The 18038-nt window shown below is 39.8% G+C and overlaps 1 protein-coding gene across 3 annotated transcripts in view; it reads left to right on the top strand.

The window, feature by feature from the left end:
• The window catches only part of arhgap24 (Rho GTPase activating protein 24), a 226581-nt gene that overhangs the window by 195028 nt on the left and 13515 nt on the right, over positions 1-18038 (top strand). For all 3 annotated transcript variants that reach the window (XM_036936830.2, XM_021622595.3, XM_090191643.1), the window contains 2 exons: positions 1532-1739; positions 11039-11171. In XM_036936830.2, coding sequence (XP_036792725.2) covers positions 1532-1739; positions 11039-11171 — 341 coding nt within the window. The remainder of the gene's footprint in view (positions 1-1531; positions 1740-11038; positions 11172-18038) is intronic.

The following is an 18038-nucleotide window of genomic DNA, read 5'->3' as shown; positions in this document are numbered from 1 at the left end:
AGGAGAGGAGAACAGAGGAGATGAGAACAGAACAGAGGAGATGAGAACAGAACAGAGGAGATGAGAGGAGAACAGAGGAGAACAGAACAGAGGAGAGGAGAACAGAACAGAGGAGATGAGAGGAGAACAGAGGAGAGGAGAGGAGAACAGAACAGTGGAGATGAGAGGAGAACAGAACAGAGGAGAGGAGAACAGAACAGAGGAGATGAGAGGAGAACAGAACAGAGGAGATGAGAGGAGAACAGAACAGAGGAGATGAGAGGAGAACAGAACAGAGGAGAACAGAACAGAGGAGATGAGAGGAGAACAGAACAGAGGAGAACAGAACAGAGGAGATGAGAGGAGAACAGAACAGAGGAGAACAGAACAGAGGAGAGGAGAACAGAACAGAGGAGAGGAGAGGAGAACAGAACAGAGGAGAGGAGAGGAGAACAGAACAGAACAGAGGAGAACAGAACAGAGGAGAGGAGAACAGAACAGAGGAGAGGAGAACAGAGGAGATGAGAACAGAACAGAGGAGAACAGAACAGAGGAGAACAGAACAGAGGAGAACAGAACAGAGGAGAGGAGAACAGAGGAGAACAGAACAGAACAGAACAGAGGAGAGGAGAGGAGAGGAGAACAGAACAGAGGAGAACAGAACAGAACAGAGGAGAGGAGAACAGAGGAGATGAGAACAGAACAGAGGAGAACAGAACAGAGGAGAACAGAACAGAGGAGAACAGAACAGAGGAGAGGAGAACAGAGGAGAACAGAACAGAACAGAACAGAGGAGAGGAGAGGAGAGGAGAGGAGAACAGAACAGAGGAGAACAGAACAGAACAGAGGAGAGGAGAAGAGAAGAGAAGAGAAGAGAAGAGAGGAGAAGAGAAGAGAAGAGAAGAGAGGAGAGGAGAGGAGAGGAGAGGAGAGGAGAGGAGAGGAGAGGAGAGGAGAGGAGAGGAGAGGAGAGGAGAGGAGAGGAGAGGCAGTTTGATTTAATCTCTTGGATTTGTAGGTGTTTTGTGTAGGATTAATAATACATTTTCTTTACTACAGTGGTCAGAGTCAGATCTATTTTAGGCTGAGAACAGAAAAACAGATTCCATTGGAATTAATCAGATGGTTTAGGATCCCCATGTTCTCTTTGATGCTGTTATCTGTGTGACTTTAGTAACATGAGCCAGTTTCTCCCTATTTGATACATTCAGATCGGGGGATAAATCTGGTCTGTTTTTTAATGGGCTTGATGTGATGCCATGGTTTGACAGGATATTTTCCCTTTAATGTTCTATAAGAAAAAGCTATAAAAAAAATCTAATTGTGAAAATCCTCAAAACATGTCCACTGCCAGTTAGTCCATCTTTTTGAAAAATCACTGTTAGCTGTGAGTTGATCGCTGTTTAACATCCTCCACATGCCAATGAGTCGTTACACATCATGTATAGGATGTCTTTTGGAAGAAAAAAAACACACAGATTTAATAACAAGAAAGGCACAATATACATCCTAAATCCTAACATTGAGCTGTGTGTGTTTGTGTCTCTGCCAGGTATCTTTGGTCAGAAGCTGGAGGAGACGGTGCGGTACGAGAGGCGTTATGGGAGCAGGCAAGCCCCCATGCTGGTGGAGCAGTGTGTGGGCTTTATACGCAAGTGGGGCCTACGGGAAGAAGGCCTGTTCAGGCTACCAGGGCAGGCCAACTTGGTCAAAGAGCTGCAGGATGCCTTTGACTGCGGAGAGAAGCCCTCCTTCGACTGGTATGTTACGTTTACTGTAAACGAGATGAAGAAATGTGTACAAATGTAAATGCACATCTTTCATTTTGCTTGTGTTTGAGTGTGATTCTGTTCATTCCATTATGAGCCTGTCCTCCTTATCTCTCCCTCCACCAGCCTCCACTGGTGTGTGTGTGTATATATATATATATATATATATACAGTATGGACTTTTTTAAGGGAAACCCCGCCTTGGACTGCATGTCAGCAATATACAATATACTGTATATACACTGAGTATACAAAACATTAAGGACACCTGCTCTTTCCATTCAGAGGATGAATGGGCAAGACAAAAGATTTAAGTGCTTTTGAATGGGGTCATGGTAGTAGGTGCCAGGTGCACCGGTTTGTGTCAAGAACTGCAATGCTGCCGGGTTTTTCACGCTCAACAGTTTTCCATGTGTGTATCAAGAATGGTCCACCACCCAAAGGACATCCAGCCAAGTTGACACAACTGTGGGAAGCATTGGAGTCAACATGGGCCAGCATTCCTGTGGAACGCTTTCGACACCTTGTAAAGCCCATGCCTTGACGAATTGAGGCTGTTCTGAGGGAAAACGGGGGTGCAACTCAATATTAGGATGTGTATGGGAACCCACAGCATTGGCAGTGCTTTAGCCATTCTTATTCACTCTGCAATAAATAGAATCTCAAATCAAATTACACATTTTTTATCCTGTTTCCTGCTAATTCTGTATCGGGGTCTGCCAGGATCTTATACAATATTCCCACAGTAATAATCATTCTCAGACTGGGAGTTAAGTTACATGACATGGAATTAAATCTGGGAGTGGAAAGTGGTGACAGACGGCTTTTGGCACATCAACCTAATGCCTCAGGGCATTATTATGGGATGCTCAGACACCTTACCTGTGATGACTTTTACTGACAGCTCTGTTGATATGCATTTCGTGCACATGACCTAAAGGAGTTCTCATATAGGTTAGCTGTTTTAAACTAAATGAGAAGTCACACCAACAATTTATTTTTAAACAAATGTACTTTTTTTTTCCCAGCATGCTCTACTGCAGATTGATATTTTGGAATAGTTTTTAATGTCTGTGTTTTTTGCATGTACACTGAGTGATTCATTGATCAAAAGTTATGCAAAACAAAGATAACATTTTTTTTCTTCTTAACTAATCCAATTATTGAATTTTGGCACCCATGACTGAAATGGTTGTTCCAGTTTAAATGGCTTGAGTAGTTTCTTCCCACTGTTCTTAACCCTTCCCACTGTTCTTAACAAATCTGTCGTTCTGCCCCCTGAACAAGGCAGTTAACCCACTGTTCCTAGGCCGTCATTGAAAATAAGAATTTGTTTTTAACTGATTTGCCTGGTAAAATAAAGGTACAAAAAATATATAATAAAAACCCTACTATACCTTACTCAAAAAAACGGCATATGTTTTACTCATATGAAGTTAGTACTGCTCACTTGAGCTATTTCACTTTCTTAACTACACTTTTTTGGGGGGGGAATCTGTTTCCTCAAAATGTTTGAGTAGCCAGAACTTATCCGGGTTTTACAGTGTAGAGGCCGATTCAGAGTCGAGATAAGAGAGTGCTCAACTCAGACTTCAGTGGAAACCATCAGTAAGAAACTTGCAGGAGTATTAAAAATGCAAGAGGGAGAGAGGGAGGGAAGGCGAACGAGGTAAGAAGGGAGAGAAATAGGTCGAAAGGGTGGAAGGGAAAAAGTGGGATATGGGGTCTCATCGAGTGTGACTGTAAAGTGCTGATTACATTCTGACGCTGACAGTCCTCCTGTAGTATTCTAACTCAGATCGACATTACATTCTGACACTGACAGTCCTCTTGTAGTATTCTAACTCAGAATGACATTATATTCTAACACTGACAGTCCTCCTGTAGTATTCTAACTCAGAATGACATTACATTCTAACGCTGACAGTCCTCCTGTAGTATTCTAACTCAGAATGACATTACATTCTGACACTGACAGTCCTCCTGTAGTGTTCTAACTCAGAATGACATTATATTCTGACACTGACAGTCCTCCTGTAGTATTCTAACTCAGAATGACATTACATTCTGACACTGACAGTCCTCCTGTAGTATTCTAACTCAGAATGACATTATATTCTAACACTGACAGTCCTCCTGTAGTATTCTAACTCAGAATGACATTACATTCTAACGCTGACAGTCCTCCTGTAGTATTCTAACTCAGAATGACATTACATTCTGACACAGACAGTCCTCCTGTAGTGTTCTAACTCAGAATTCTTCCATAGCGACTCAGGGCAGGCGAGAAGAGAATACTGGCATAGAGGTGACGATTGGGTCTGTTTTAATTTGAACTCCTAAACTATAGCACTGAGATAGAACTGCTAATTGGATACAGCTCCTGTTCTGGGGAGGGAGGGAGGGAGGGAGGGAGGGAGGGAGGGAGGGAGGGAGGGAGGGAGGGAGGGAGGGAGGGGGAGAGAACCCCTACTGTGTGGGATGTAGCAGAGAGGGATGTGTGTATCAGGATGGTGACACCTTCCATAACTCAGAGATGATAGAGGCATGTGAGAGATGGTCCCCTCTCCCACCACACACCACCGCCCACAGTATGACATTACTCAGAATGACATTACATTCTGACGCTGACAGTCCTCCTGTAGTATTCTAACTCAGAATGACATTACATTCTGACACTGACAGTCCTCTTGTAGTATTCTAACTCAGAATGACATTATATTCTAACACTGACAGTCCTCCTGTAGTATTCTAACTCAGAATGACATTACATTCTAACACTGACAGTCCTCCTGTAGTATTCTAACTCAGAATGACATTATATTCTAACACTGACAGTCCTCCTGTAGTATTCTAACTCAGAATGACATTATATTCTAACGCTGACAGTCCTCCTGTAGTATTCTAACTCAGAATGACATTATATTCTAACGCTGACAGTCCTCCTGTAGTATTCTAACTCAGAATGACATTATATTCTAACGCTGACAGTCCTCCTGTAGTATTCTAACTCAGAATGACATTATATTCTAACGCTGACAGTCCTCCTGTAGTATTCTAACTCAGAATGACATTACATTCTAACACTGACAGTCCTCCTGTAGTATTCTAACTCAGAATGACATTACATTCTAACACTGACAGTCCTCCTGTAGTATTCTAACTCAGAATGACATTATATTCTAACACTGACAGTCCTCCTGTAGTATTCTAACTCAGAATGACATTACATTCTGACACTGACAGTCCTCCTGTAGTATTCTAACTCAGAATGACATTATATTCTAACACTGACAGTCCTCCTGTAGTATTCTAACTCAGAATGACATTACATTCTGACACTGACAGTCCTCCTGTAGTATTCTAACTCAGAATGACATTACATTCTAACGCTGACAGTCCTCCTGTAGTATTCTAACTCAGAATGACATTACATTCTGACGCTGACAGTCCTCCTGTAGTGTTCTAACTCAGAATGACATTACATTCTGACGCTGACAGTCCTCCTGTAGTATTCTAACTCAGAATGACATTATATTCTAACGCTGACAGTCCTCCTGTAGTATTCTAACTCAGAATGACATTACATTCTGACGCTGACAGTCCTCCTGTAGTATTCTAACTCAGAATGACATTACATTCTAACGCTGACAGTCCTCCTGTAGTATTCTAACTCAGAATGACATTACATTCTGACGCTGACAGTCCTCCTGTAGTATTCTAACTCAGAATGACATTACATTCTAACACTGACAGTCCTCCTGTAGTATTCTAACTCAGAATGACATTATATTCTGATGCTGACAGTCCTCCTGTAGTATTCTAACTCAGAATGACATTATATTCTAACACTGACAGTCCTCCTGTAGTATTCTAACTCAGAATGACATTACATTCTGACACTGACAGTCCTCCTGTAGTATTCTAACTCAGAATGACATTACATTCTAACACTGACAGTCCTCCTGTAGTATTCTAACTCAGAATGACATTACATTCTGATGCTGACAGTCCTCCTGTAGTATTCTAACTCAGAATGACATTATATTCTGACGCTGACAGTCCTCCTGTAGTATTCTAACTCAGAATGACATTACATTCTGACACTGACAGTCCTCCTGTAGTGTTCTATCTCAGAATGACATTACATTCTGACGCTGACAGTCCTCCTGTAGTATTCTAACTCAGAATGACATTACATTCTGACGCTGACAGTCCTCCTGTAGTATTCTAACTCAGAATAACATTACATTCTGACACTGACAGTCCTCCTGTAGTATTCTAACTCAGAATGACATTACATTCTGATGCTGACAGTCTTCCTGTAGTGTTCTAACTCAGAATGACATTATATTCTAACGCTGACAGTCCTCCTGTAGTGTTCTAACTCAGAATGACATTATATTCTAACACTGACAGTCCTCCTGTAGTGTTCTAACTCAGAATGGCATTATATTCTAACGCTGACAGTCCTCCTGTAGTATTCTAACTCAGAATGACATTATATTCTAACACTGACAGTCCTCCTGTAGTATTCTAACTCAGAATGACATTATATTCTGACGCTGACAGTCCTCCTGTAGTATTCTAACTCAGAATGACATTACATTCTGACACTGACAGTCCTCCTGTAGTGTTCTAACTCAGAATGACATTATATTCTGACGCTGACAGTCCTCCTGTAGTATTCTAACTCAGAATAACATTATATTCTAACACTGACAGTCCTCCTGTAGTATTCTAACTCAGAATGACATTATATTCTAACGCTGACAGTCCTCCTGTAGTATTCTAACTCAGAATGACATTACATTCTGACGCTGACAGTCCTCCTGTAGTATTCTAACTCAGAATGACATTATATTCTGACGCTGACAGTCCTCCTGTAGTATTCTAACTCAGAATGACATTACATTCTAACACTGACAGTCCTCCTGTAGTATTCTAACTCAGAATGACATTATATTCTAACGCTGACAGTCCTCCTGTAGTATTCTAACTCAGAATGACATTACATTCTAACGCTGACAGTCCTCCTGTAGTATTCTAACTCAGAATGACATTACATTCTGACGCTGACAGTCCTCCTGTAGTATTCTAACTCAGAATGACATTACATTCTAACACTGACAGTCCTCCTGTAGTATTCTAACTCAGAATGACATTATATTCTGATGCTGACAGTCCTCCTGTAGTATTCTAACTCAGAATGACATTATATTCTAACACTGACAGTCCTCCTGTAGTATTCTAACTCAGAATGACATTACATTCTGACACTGACAGTCCTCCTGTAGTATTCTAACTCAGAATGACATTACATTCTAACACTGACAGTCCTCCTGTAGTATTCTAACTCAGAATGACATTACATTCTGATGCTGACAGTCCTCCTGTAGTATTCTAACTCAGAATGACATTATATTCTGACGCTGACAGTCCTCCTGTAGTATTCTAACTCAGAATGACATTACATTCTGACACTGACAGTCCTCCTGTAGTGTTCTAACTCAGAATGACATTACATTCTGACGCTGACAGTCCTCCTGTAGTATTCTAACTCAGAATGACATTACATTCTGACGCTGACAGTCCTCCTGTAGTATTCTAACTCAGAATAACATTACATTCTGACACTGACAGTCCTCCTGTAGTATTCTAACTCAGAATGACATTACATTCTGATGCTGACAGTCTTCCTGTAGTGTTCTAACTCAGAATGACATTATATTCTAACGCTGACAGTCCTCCTGTAGTGTTCTAACTCAGAATGACATTATATTCTAACACTGACAGTCCTCCTGTAGTGTTCTAACTCAGAATGACATTATATTCTAACGCTGACAGTCCTCCTGTAGTATTCTAACTCAGAATGACATTATATTCTAACACTGACAGTCCTCCTGTAGTATTCTAACTCAGAATGACATTATATTCTGACGCTGACAGTCCTCCTGTAGTATTCTAACTCAGAATGACATTACATTCTGACACTGACAGTCCTCCTGTAGTGTTCTAACTCAGAATGACATTATATTCTGACGCTGACAGTCCTCCTGTAGTATTCTAACTCAGAATAACATTATATTCTAACACTGACAGTCCTCCTGTAGTATTCTAACTCAGAATGACATTACATTCTGATGCTGACAGTCCTCCTGTAGTGTTCTAACTCAGAATGACATTATATTCTAACGCTGACAGTCCTCCTGTAGTGTTCTAACTCAGAATGACATTATATTCTAACGCTGACAGTCCTCCTGTAGTATTCTAACTCAGAATGACATTATATTCTAACGCTGACAGTCCTCCTGTAGTATTCTAACTCAGAATGACATTACATTCTGACGCTGACAGTCCTCCTGTAGTATTCTAACTCAGAATGACATTATATTCTAACGCTGACAGTCCTCCTGTAGTATTCTAACTCAGAATGACATTACATTCTGATGCTGACAGTCCTCCTGTAGTATTCTAACTCAGAATGACATTACATTCTGACGCTGACAGTCCTCCTGTAGTATTCTAACTCAGAATGACATTACATTCTGACGCTGACAGTCCTCCTGTAGTGTTCTAACTCAGAATGACATTATATTCTAACACTGACAGTCCTCCTGTAGTATTCTAACTCAGAATAACATTATATTCTAACACTGACAGTCCTCCTGTAGTATTCTAACTCAGAATGACATTATATTCTAACGCTGACAGTCCTCCTGTAGTATTCTAACTCAGAATGACATTATATTCTAACACTGACAGTCCTCCTGTAGTATTCTAACTCAGAATAACATTATATTCTAACACTGACAGTCCTCCTGTAGTATTCTAACTCAGAATAACATTATATTCTAACACTGACAGTCCTCCTGTAGTATTCTAACTCAGAATGACATTATATTCTAACGCTGACAGTCCTCCTGTAGTATTCTAACTCAGAATGACATTATATTCTAACACTGACAGTCCTCCTGTAGTGTTCTAACTCAGAATGACATTATATTCTAACACTGACAGTCCTCCTGTAGTATTCTAACTCAGAATGACATTATATTCTAACGCTGACAGTCCTCCTGTAGTATTCTAACTCAGAATGACATTACATTCTGATGCTGACAGTCCTCCTGTAGTATTCTAACTCAGAATGACATTACATTCTAACGCTGACAGTCCTCCTGTAGTATTCTAACTCAGAATGACATTACATTCTGACGCTGACAGTCCTCCTGTAGTATTCTAACTCAGAATGACATTACATTCTGACACTGACAGTCCTCCTGTAGTGTTCTAACTCAGAATGACATTATATTCTAACACTGACAGTCCTCCTGTAGTATTCTAACTCAGAATGACATTATATTCTAACACTGACAGTCCTCCTGTAGTATTCTAACTCAGAATGACATTATATTCTAACACTGACAGTCCTCCTGTAGTATTCTAACTCAGAATGACATTACATTCTGACGCTGACAGTCCTCCTGTAGTGTTCTAACTCAGAATTCTTCCATAGCGACTCGGGGCAGGCGAGAAGAGAACACTGACATAGAGGTGATCGTTGGGACTGTTTTAACATGCTGTCACACTTTATTTATGCGCTACATCGTACAGTGCCCTCCACTTATATTGGCACTCGTGATAAATATGAGCAAAAGGGGCTGTAAAGAAAATATATTTGCAGTAATAATGTGTGACAAAAGGTTGTTGAGCTCCACAAATCAGGAAATTGCTATAAGAAAATAGCTCAACAGTTGAAAATGTCAATTTCCACTATCATGGCAATAATTAAGATGGTTAAAGCAACTGGAGATGTTAACAATGGACCTGGAAGAGGACGTGGGGCTATTATTGACCCCACACACAGTGAGGAGGATGGTTCGAGTGGCCAAAAAATCTCCAAGGGTCACAGATGTGAAATTGCAGACATTGGTTGGGTCTTGGGGTCAGAAAATCTCCCAAACTACGATCAGATTTCAACTTCAAACGGTACTAGAGCTTTCAATGGGACCAGATTCTATGGTCAGATGAGACCAAAATATATATATTTTTGGAAATAAACACCAGAGGTGGGTTTGGCGCAGACAGAAAGATAGATATGTAGAAAAGTACCTCATCCCCACTGTGAAGTATGGTGGTGGGTCGTTGATGTTGTGGGGCTCTTTTTCTTCCAAAGGCCCTGGACAACTAGTTAGGATACATGGTATCATGGACTCCATCCTGTACCAGCAGATATTAAATCAAAACCTGATTGCCTCTACTTGGAGGCTTAAACCTGGCCGTGGTTGGATCTTCCAGCAGGACAATGAACCAAAGCACACAAAATCAACACAAAAACTGTTCACTGACCACAGAATCAAGGTTTTGCCATAGCCGTCCCAGTCCTCTGACCTAAACCTCATAGAAAACCTGTGGGATGAGCTGAAGAGGAGAATCTACAAGCGTGGACCTGGGAATCTGAAGGATCTGGAGAGATTCTGTATGGAGGAATGGTCTCAGATCTCTTGTCATGTGTTCTCCAACCCCATTGCGCATTATAAGAGAAGACTCTGGGCTGTTATCTTCAGAAAAGGGAGGTTGCAGGAAGTATTGAATGAAGAGGTGCCAATAATTGTGGCACACATATATTTGAGAAAAACATTTGTTTTATGTTAAGAATGTATTTTTATTTTATTATTTTTATTTTTTCAATTATTTTACTTTCATGAAACGTTAAATTTGTGTGAATATTTTGAAAGAAGACAAAGAGGATAAACAATAAAATAAATAAAAATTCACAGCCTGTTTTGCTAATATTTACCAAGGGTGCCAATATTAGTGGAGGGCACTGTACATCCATCCTTCCACCCTCCCACCACCCCTCTCTCCTTTCCCTCCCTCATTGCCCCCTCCATACATTGATCTGTGTTTATGTCTTCTTCGTTTAAAGGTGCTTCATCTTACTCTCTCTACCCCTCTCCTCTACCTCTCTGCCTTCATCTCACTCCCCACTCTCCTCTCTCTCTGCCTCCATCTCTGTCCCTCCCTCACCCTCTCCTCTCCCTCTCTGCTTCCATCTTTGGCTCGCTATTTCTCTCTCTATTTCACCCTCTCACTTTCTCCTCTCTCATCCCTCTCTCTTCTCTCTCTCTATCCTTTCCTCTCTCTCATCCCTCTCTCTTCTCTCTCTATCCTCTCCTCTCTCTCCCTTCTCTCTCTTCTCTCTCTCTTCTCTTTCTCTCCTCTCTCTCTGCTCCTTTGCTCTCTCACTCTCTCCTCTCCCTCTCTCCCTCTCCTTCCTCTCTCTGCAGTAATACAGATGTTCATACAGTAGCCTCTCTACTAAAGCTGTATCTCAGAGAGCTACCAGAACCAGTCATCCCCTTCTCCAAGTTTGATGACTTCCTCTCCTGCACCAAAATGCTCTGCAAGGATGAGGAATCTGTAAGTACTTCCTGGGTCTAAGATTTAAGTTGTATTTGAAATGGCTTCCTATTCACTTTACTGCGTAGGGCCCTACTTTGTACCAGAGCATGTGAGACATGTCAAAAGTAGTAATAGGGTGCCGTTAACCATTCATATCGGATGAATCTTCTCTCACACTTCAAGACTTGCTGCTTTATGGGGTATCAGTCCTCAACTCCCCTCAGTCACTCTCCAATCCTGTTTGTTTTCATCTTTCATTCAGCAACTTGGTGTGTGTCTTAGCTGGGCTGAGCTGTGTGTGTGTTTGTGTCTTAACTGGGCTGAGCTGTGTGTGTGTTTGTGTCTTAGCTGGGCTGAGCTGTGTGTGTGTTTGTGTCTTAGCTGGGCTGAGCTGTGTGTGTGTTTGTGTCTTAGCTGGGCTAAGCTGTGTGTGTGTTTGTGTCTTAGCTGGGCTAAGCTGTGTGTGTGTGTCTTAGCTGGGCTGAGCTGTGTGTGTGTGTGTCTTAGCTGGGCTGAGCTGTGTGTGTGTCTTAGCTGGGCTGAGGTGTGTGTGTGTCTTAGCTGGGCTGAGCTGTGTGTGTGTGTGTGTGTTTTAGCTGGGCTGAGCTGTGTGTGTGTGTGTGTGTGTGTGTGTGTGTGTGTGTGTGTGTGTGTGTGTGTGTGTGTGTGTGTGTGTGTGTGTGTGTGTGTGTGTGTGTGTGTGTGTGTGTGTGTGTGTGTCTTAGCTGGGCTGAGCTGTGTGTGTGTGTTTGTGTATGTACGTGCGTGCTTGCATGCCCATGTGTGAATCTAACTCCAGCGTGGCTTATAGGCTAGCTATCTTACCTCTAAAATCACACAGCCAGTCAACCAGTCAGCCAGTCAACAAGTCAGCCAGTGAGCCAGCCAACCAGTCAGCCAGTCAACCAGTCAGCCAGTCAACCCATAGGTATCGGATCATTTCACAGCAAGCACAATCAAAGTCCTGAGCATGACCAGCAGATTGAACTGAAGAAGCCAAACATTTTTCTCGTTCTATATCTCATATTCCCACCCTGCTTTGCTGTCTTTTCTTTGAATGATTTGAAAGACACAATGAAAATGTCAAAGAAAGTTACGTTTTTTTTTTTCTTCACAGGATCAGTGTAGACCTTGAGAATGGCCCGTCGGTAAAGCTAGTGAGATCACGGCAGGAGACACAATAATGGTCTGGGATACGGGCTTTCTCCCAAATGATACCCTATTGATACCCAGAGCCCTATCGGCTCTGGTTAAAAGTATTGCACTAGATAGGGAATAGGGTGCTCTTTGGGACTCAACTAAGGATATTGATTATGTATGGTCAAATCTGGACCAGATTAAAAATGGAGATCTGTTAAGATATCGTCAATGGATCACCTATGACTTGTTAAATGGACTCATAAGATTAATGGTACAGGTATGCTGAATTGGATAAATAGGGTTTATTATGCATTTTTAATATCCATTCATAATGTGGGGAAAATATCGACTAAGGATACATTTAAAACATACATGTAAACCAGAGGCTTCGTTAACTGTTAACTATCTACTTCCGTAAAACAATACATACATGTCTACCAGAGGCTTCGTTAACTATTAACTATCTACTTCCGTAAAACAATACATACATGTCAACCAGAGGCTTCGTTAACTGTTAACTATCTACTTCCGTAAAACAATACATACATGTCAACCAGAGGCTTCGTTAACTGTTAACTATCTACTTCCGTAAAACAATACATACATGTCAACCAGAGGCTTCGTTAACTGTTAACTATCTACTTCCGTAAAACAATACATACATGTCAACCAGAGGCTTCGTTAACTGTTAACTATCTACTTCCGTAAAACAATACATACATGTCTACCAGAGGCTTCGTTAACTATTAACTATCTACTTCTGTAAAACAATACATACATGTCAACCAGAGGCTTCGTTAACTGTTAACTATCTACTTCCGTAAAACAATACATACATGTCTACCAGAGGCTTCGTTAACTATTAACTATCTACTTCCGTAAAACAATACATACATGTCAACCAGAGGCTTCGTTAACTGTTAACTATCTACTTCCGTAAAACAATACATACATGTCAACCAGAGGCTTCGTTAACTGTTAACTATCTACTTCCGTAAAACAATACATACATGTCAACCAGAGGCTTCGTTAACTGTTAACTATCTACTTCCGTAAAACAATACATACATGTCAACCAGAGGCTTCGTTAACTGTTAACTATCTACTTCCGTAAAACAATACATACATGTCAACCAGAGGCTTCGTTAACTGTTAACTATCTACTTCCGTAAAACAATACATACATGTCAACCAGAGGCTTCGTTAACTGTTAACTATCTACTTCCGTAAAACAATACATACATGTCAACCAGAGGCTTCGTTAACTGTTAACTATCTACTTCCGTAAAACAATACATACATGTCAACCAGAGGCTTCGTTAACTGTTAACTATCTACTTCCGTAAAACAATACATACATGTCAACCAGAGGCTTCGTTAACTGTTAACTATCTACTTCCGTAAAACAATACATACATGTCAACCAGAGGCTTCGTTAACTGTTAACTATCTACTTCCGTAAAACAATACATACATGTCTACCAGAGGCTTCGTTAACTGTTAACTATCTACTTCCGTAAAACAATACATACATGTCAACCAGAGGCTTCGTTAACTGTTAACTATCTACTTCCGTAAAACAATACATACATGTCAACCAGAGGCTTCGTTAACTGTTAACTATCTACTTCCGTAAAACAATACATACATGTCAACCAGAGGCTTCGTTAACTGTTAACTATCTACTTCCGTAAAACAATACATACATGTCAACCAGAGGCTTCGTTAACTGTTAACTATCTACTTCCGTAAAACAATACATACATGTCTACCAGAGGCTTCGTTAACTGTTAACTATCTACTTCCGTAAAACAATACATACATGTCAACCAGAGGCTTCGTTAACTGTTAACTATCTACTTCTGTAAAACAATACATACATGTCTACCAGAGGCTTCGTTAACTGTTAACTATCTACTTCCGTAAAACAATACATACATGTCAACCAGAGGCTTCGTTAACTGTTAACTATCTACTTCCGTAAAACAATACATACATGTCAACCAGAGGCTTCGTTAACTGTTAACTATCTACTTCCGTAAAACAATACATACATGTCAACCAGAGGCTTCGTTAACTGTTAACTATCTACTTCTGTAAAACAATACATACATGTCAACCAGAGGCTTCGTTAACTGTTAACTATCTACTTCCGTAAAACAATACATACATGTCAACCAGAGGCTTCGTTAACTGTTAATTATCTACTTCTGTAAAACAATACATACATGTCAACCAGAGGCTTCGTTAACTGTTAACTATCTACTTCCGTAAAACAATACATACATGTCAACCAGAGGCTTCGTTAACTGTTAACTATCTACTTCTGTAAAACAATACATACATGTCAACCAGAGGCTTCGTTAACTGTTAACTATCTACTTCCGTAAAACAATACATACATGTCAACCAGAGGCTTCGTTAACTGTTAACTATCTACTTCTGTAAAACAATACATACATGTCAACCAGAGGCTTCGTTAACTGTTAACTATCTACTTCCGTAAAACAATACATACATGTCTACCAGAGGCTTCGTTAACTGTTAACTATCTACTTCTGTAAAACAATACATACATGTCAACCAGAGGCTTCGTTAACTGTTAACTATCTACTTCTGTAAAACAATACATACATGTCAACCAGAGGCTTCGTTAACTGTTAACTATCTACTTCCGTAAAACAATACATACATGTCAACCAGAGGCTTCGTTAACTGTTAACTATCTACTTCCGTAAAACAATACATACATGTCAACCAGAGGCTTCGTTAACTGTTAACTATCTACTTCCGTAAAACAATACATACATGTCAACCAGAGGCTTCGTTAACTGTTAACTATCTACTTCCGTAAAACAATACATACATGTCAACCAGAGGCTTCGTTAACTGTTAACTATCTACTTCCGTAAAACAATACATACATGTCAACCAGAGGCTTCGTTAACTGTTAACTATCTACTTCCGTAAAACAATACATACATGTCAACCAGAGGCTTCGTTAACTGTTAACTATCTACTTCCGTAAAACAATACATACATGTCAACCAGAGGCTTCGTTAACTGTTAACTATCTACTTCCGTAAAACAATACATACATGTCAACCAGAGGCTTCGTTAACTGTTAACTATCTACTTCTGTAAAACAATACATACATGTCAACCAGAGGCTTCGTTAACTGTTAACTATCTACTTCCGTAAAACAATACATACATGTCAACCAGAGGCTTCGTTAACTGTTAACTATCTACTTCTGTAAAACAATACATACATGTCAACCAGAGGCTTCGTTAACTGTTAACTATCTACTTCCGTAAAACAATACATACATGTCAACCAGAGGCTTCGTTAACTGTTAACTATCTACTTCCGTAAAACAATACATACATGTCAACCAGAGGCTTCGTTAACTGTTAACTATCTACTTCTGTAAAACAATACATACATGTCTACCAGAGGCTTCGTTAACTGTTAACTATCTACTTCCGTAAAACAATACATACATGTCAACCAGAGGCTTCGTTAACTGTTAACTATCTACTTCTGTAAAACAATACATACATGTCAACCAGAGGCTTCGTTAACTGTTAACTATCTACTTCTGTAAAACAATACATACATGTCTACCAGAGGCTTCGTTAACTGTTAACTATCTACTTCCGTAAAACAATACATACATGTCAACCAGAGGCTTCGTTAACTGTTAACTATCTACTTCTGTAAAACAATACATACATGTCAACCAGAGGCTTCGTTAACTGTTAACTATCTACTTCTGTAAAACAATACATACATGTCAACCAGAGGCTTCGTTAACTGTTAACTATCTACTTCCGTAAAACAATACATACATGTCTACCAGAGGCTTCGTTAACTGTTAACTATCTACTTCCGTAAAACAATACATACATGTCAACCAGAGGCTTCGTTAACTGTTAACTATCTACTTCCGTAAAACAATACATACATGTCTACCAGAGGCTTCGTTAACTGTTAACTATCTACTTCCGTAAAACAATACATACATGTCAACCAGAGGCTTCGTTAACTGTTAACTATCTACTTCCGTAAAACAATACATACATGTCTACCAGAGGCTTCGTTAACTGTTAACTATCTACTTCCGTAAAACAATACATACATGTCTACCAGAGGCTTCGTTAACTGTTAACTATCTACTTCTGTAAAACAATACATACATGTCTACCAGAGGCTTCGTTAACTGTTAACTATCTACTTCCGTAAAACAATACATACATGTCAACCAGAGGCTTCGTTAACTGTTAACTATCTACTTCTGTAAAACAATACATACATGTCTACCAGAGGCTTCGTTAACTGTTAACTATCTACTTCCGTAAAACAATACATACATGTCAACCAGAGGCTTCGTTAACTGTTAACTATCTACTTCTGTAAAACAATACATACATGTCAACCAGAGGCTTCGTTAACTGTTAACTATCTACTTCTGTAAAACAATACATACATGTCAACCAGAGGCTTCGTTAACTGTTAACTATCTACTTCCGTAAAACAATACATACATGTCTACCAGAGGCTTCGTTAACTGTTAACTATCTACTTCTGTAAAACAATACATACATGTCTACCAGAGGCTTCGTTAACTGTTAACTATCTACTTCCGTAAAACAATACATACATGTCAACCAGAGGCTTCGTTAACTGTTAACTATCTACTTCCGTAAAACAATACATACATGTCAACCAGAGGCTTCGTTAACTGTTAACTATCTACTTCCGTAAAACAATACATACATGTCTACCAGAGGCTTCGTTAACTGTTAACTATCTACTTCCGTAAAACAATACATACATGTCAACCAGAGGCTTCGTTAACTGTTAACTATCTACTTCTGTAAAACAATACATACATGTCTACCAGAGGCTTCGTTAACTGTTAACTATCTACTTCCGTAAAACAATACATACATGTCAACCAGAGGCTTCGTTAACTGTTAACTATCTACTTCCGTAAAACAATACATACATGTCAACCAGAGGCTTCGTTAACTGTTAACTATCTACTTCCGTAAAACAATACATACATGTCAACCAGAGGCTTCGTTAACTGTTAACTATCTACTTCCGTAAAACAATACATACATGTCAACCAGAGGCTTCGTTAACTGTTAACTATCTACTTCCGTAAAACAATACATACATGTCAACCAGAGGCTTCGTTAACTGTTAACTATCTACTTCCGTAAAACAATACATACATGTCAACCAGAGGCTTCGTTAACTGTTAACTATCTACTTCCGTAAAACAATACATACATGTCAACCAGAGGCTTCGTTAACTGTTAACTATCTACTTCCGTAAAACAATACATACATGTCAACCAGAGGCTTCGTTAACTGTTAACTATCTACTTCCGTAAAACAATACATACATGTCAACCAGAGGCTTCGTTAACTGTTAACTATCTACTTCCGTAAAACAATACATACATGTCAACCAGAGGCTTCGTTAACTGTTAACTATCTACTTCCGTAAAACAATACATACATGTCAACCAGAGGCTTCGTTAACTGTTAACTATCTACTTCCGTAAAACAATACATACATGTCAACCAGAGGCTTCGTTAACTGTTAACTATCTACTTCCGTAAAACAATACATACATGTCAACCAGAGGCTTCGTTAACTGTTAACTATCTACTTCCGTAAAACAATACATACATGTCAACCAGAGGCTTCGTTAACTGTTAACTATCTA

The sequence above is a fragment of the Oncorhynchus mykiss genome, chromosome 12 (assembly GCF_057628025.1).
Source record: "Oncorhynchus mykiss isolate SJ-2025 chromosome 12, ASM5762802v1, whole genome shotgun sequence".
NCBI classification, from domain to species: Eukaryota; Metazoa; Chordata; class Actinopteri; order Salmoniformes; family Salmonidae; genus Oncorhynchus; species Oncorhynchus mykiss.
Note: the sequence above shows the minus strand (reverse complement) of the source record. Positions and strands in the feature narration are given on the sequence as shown.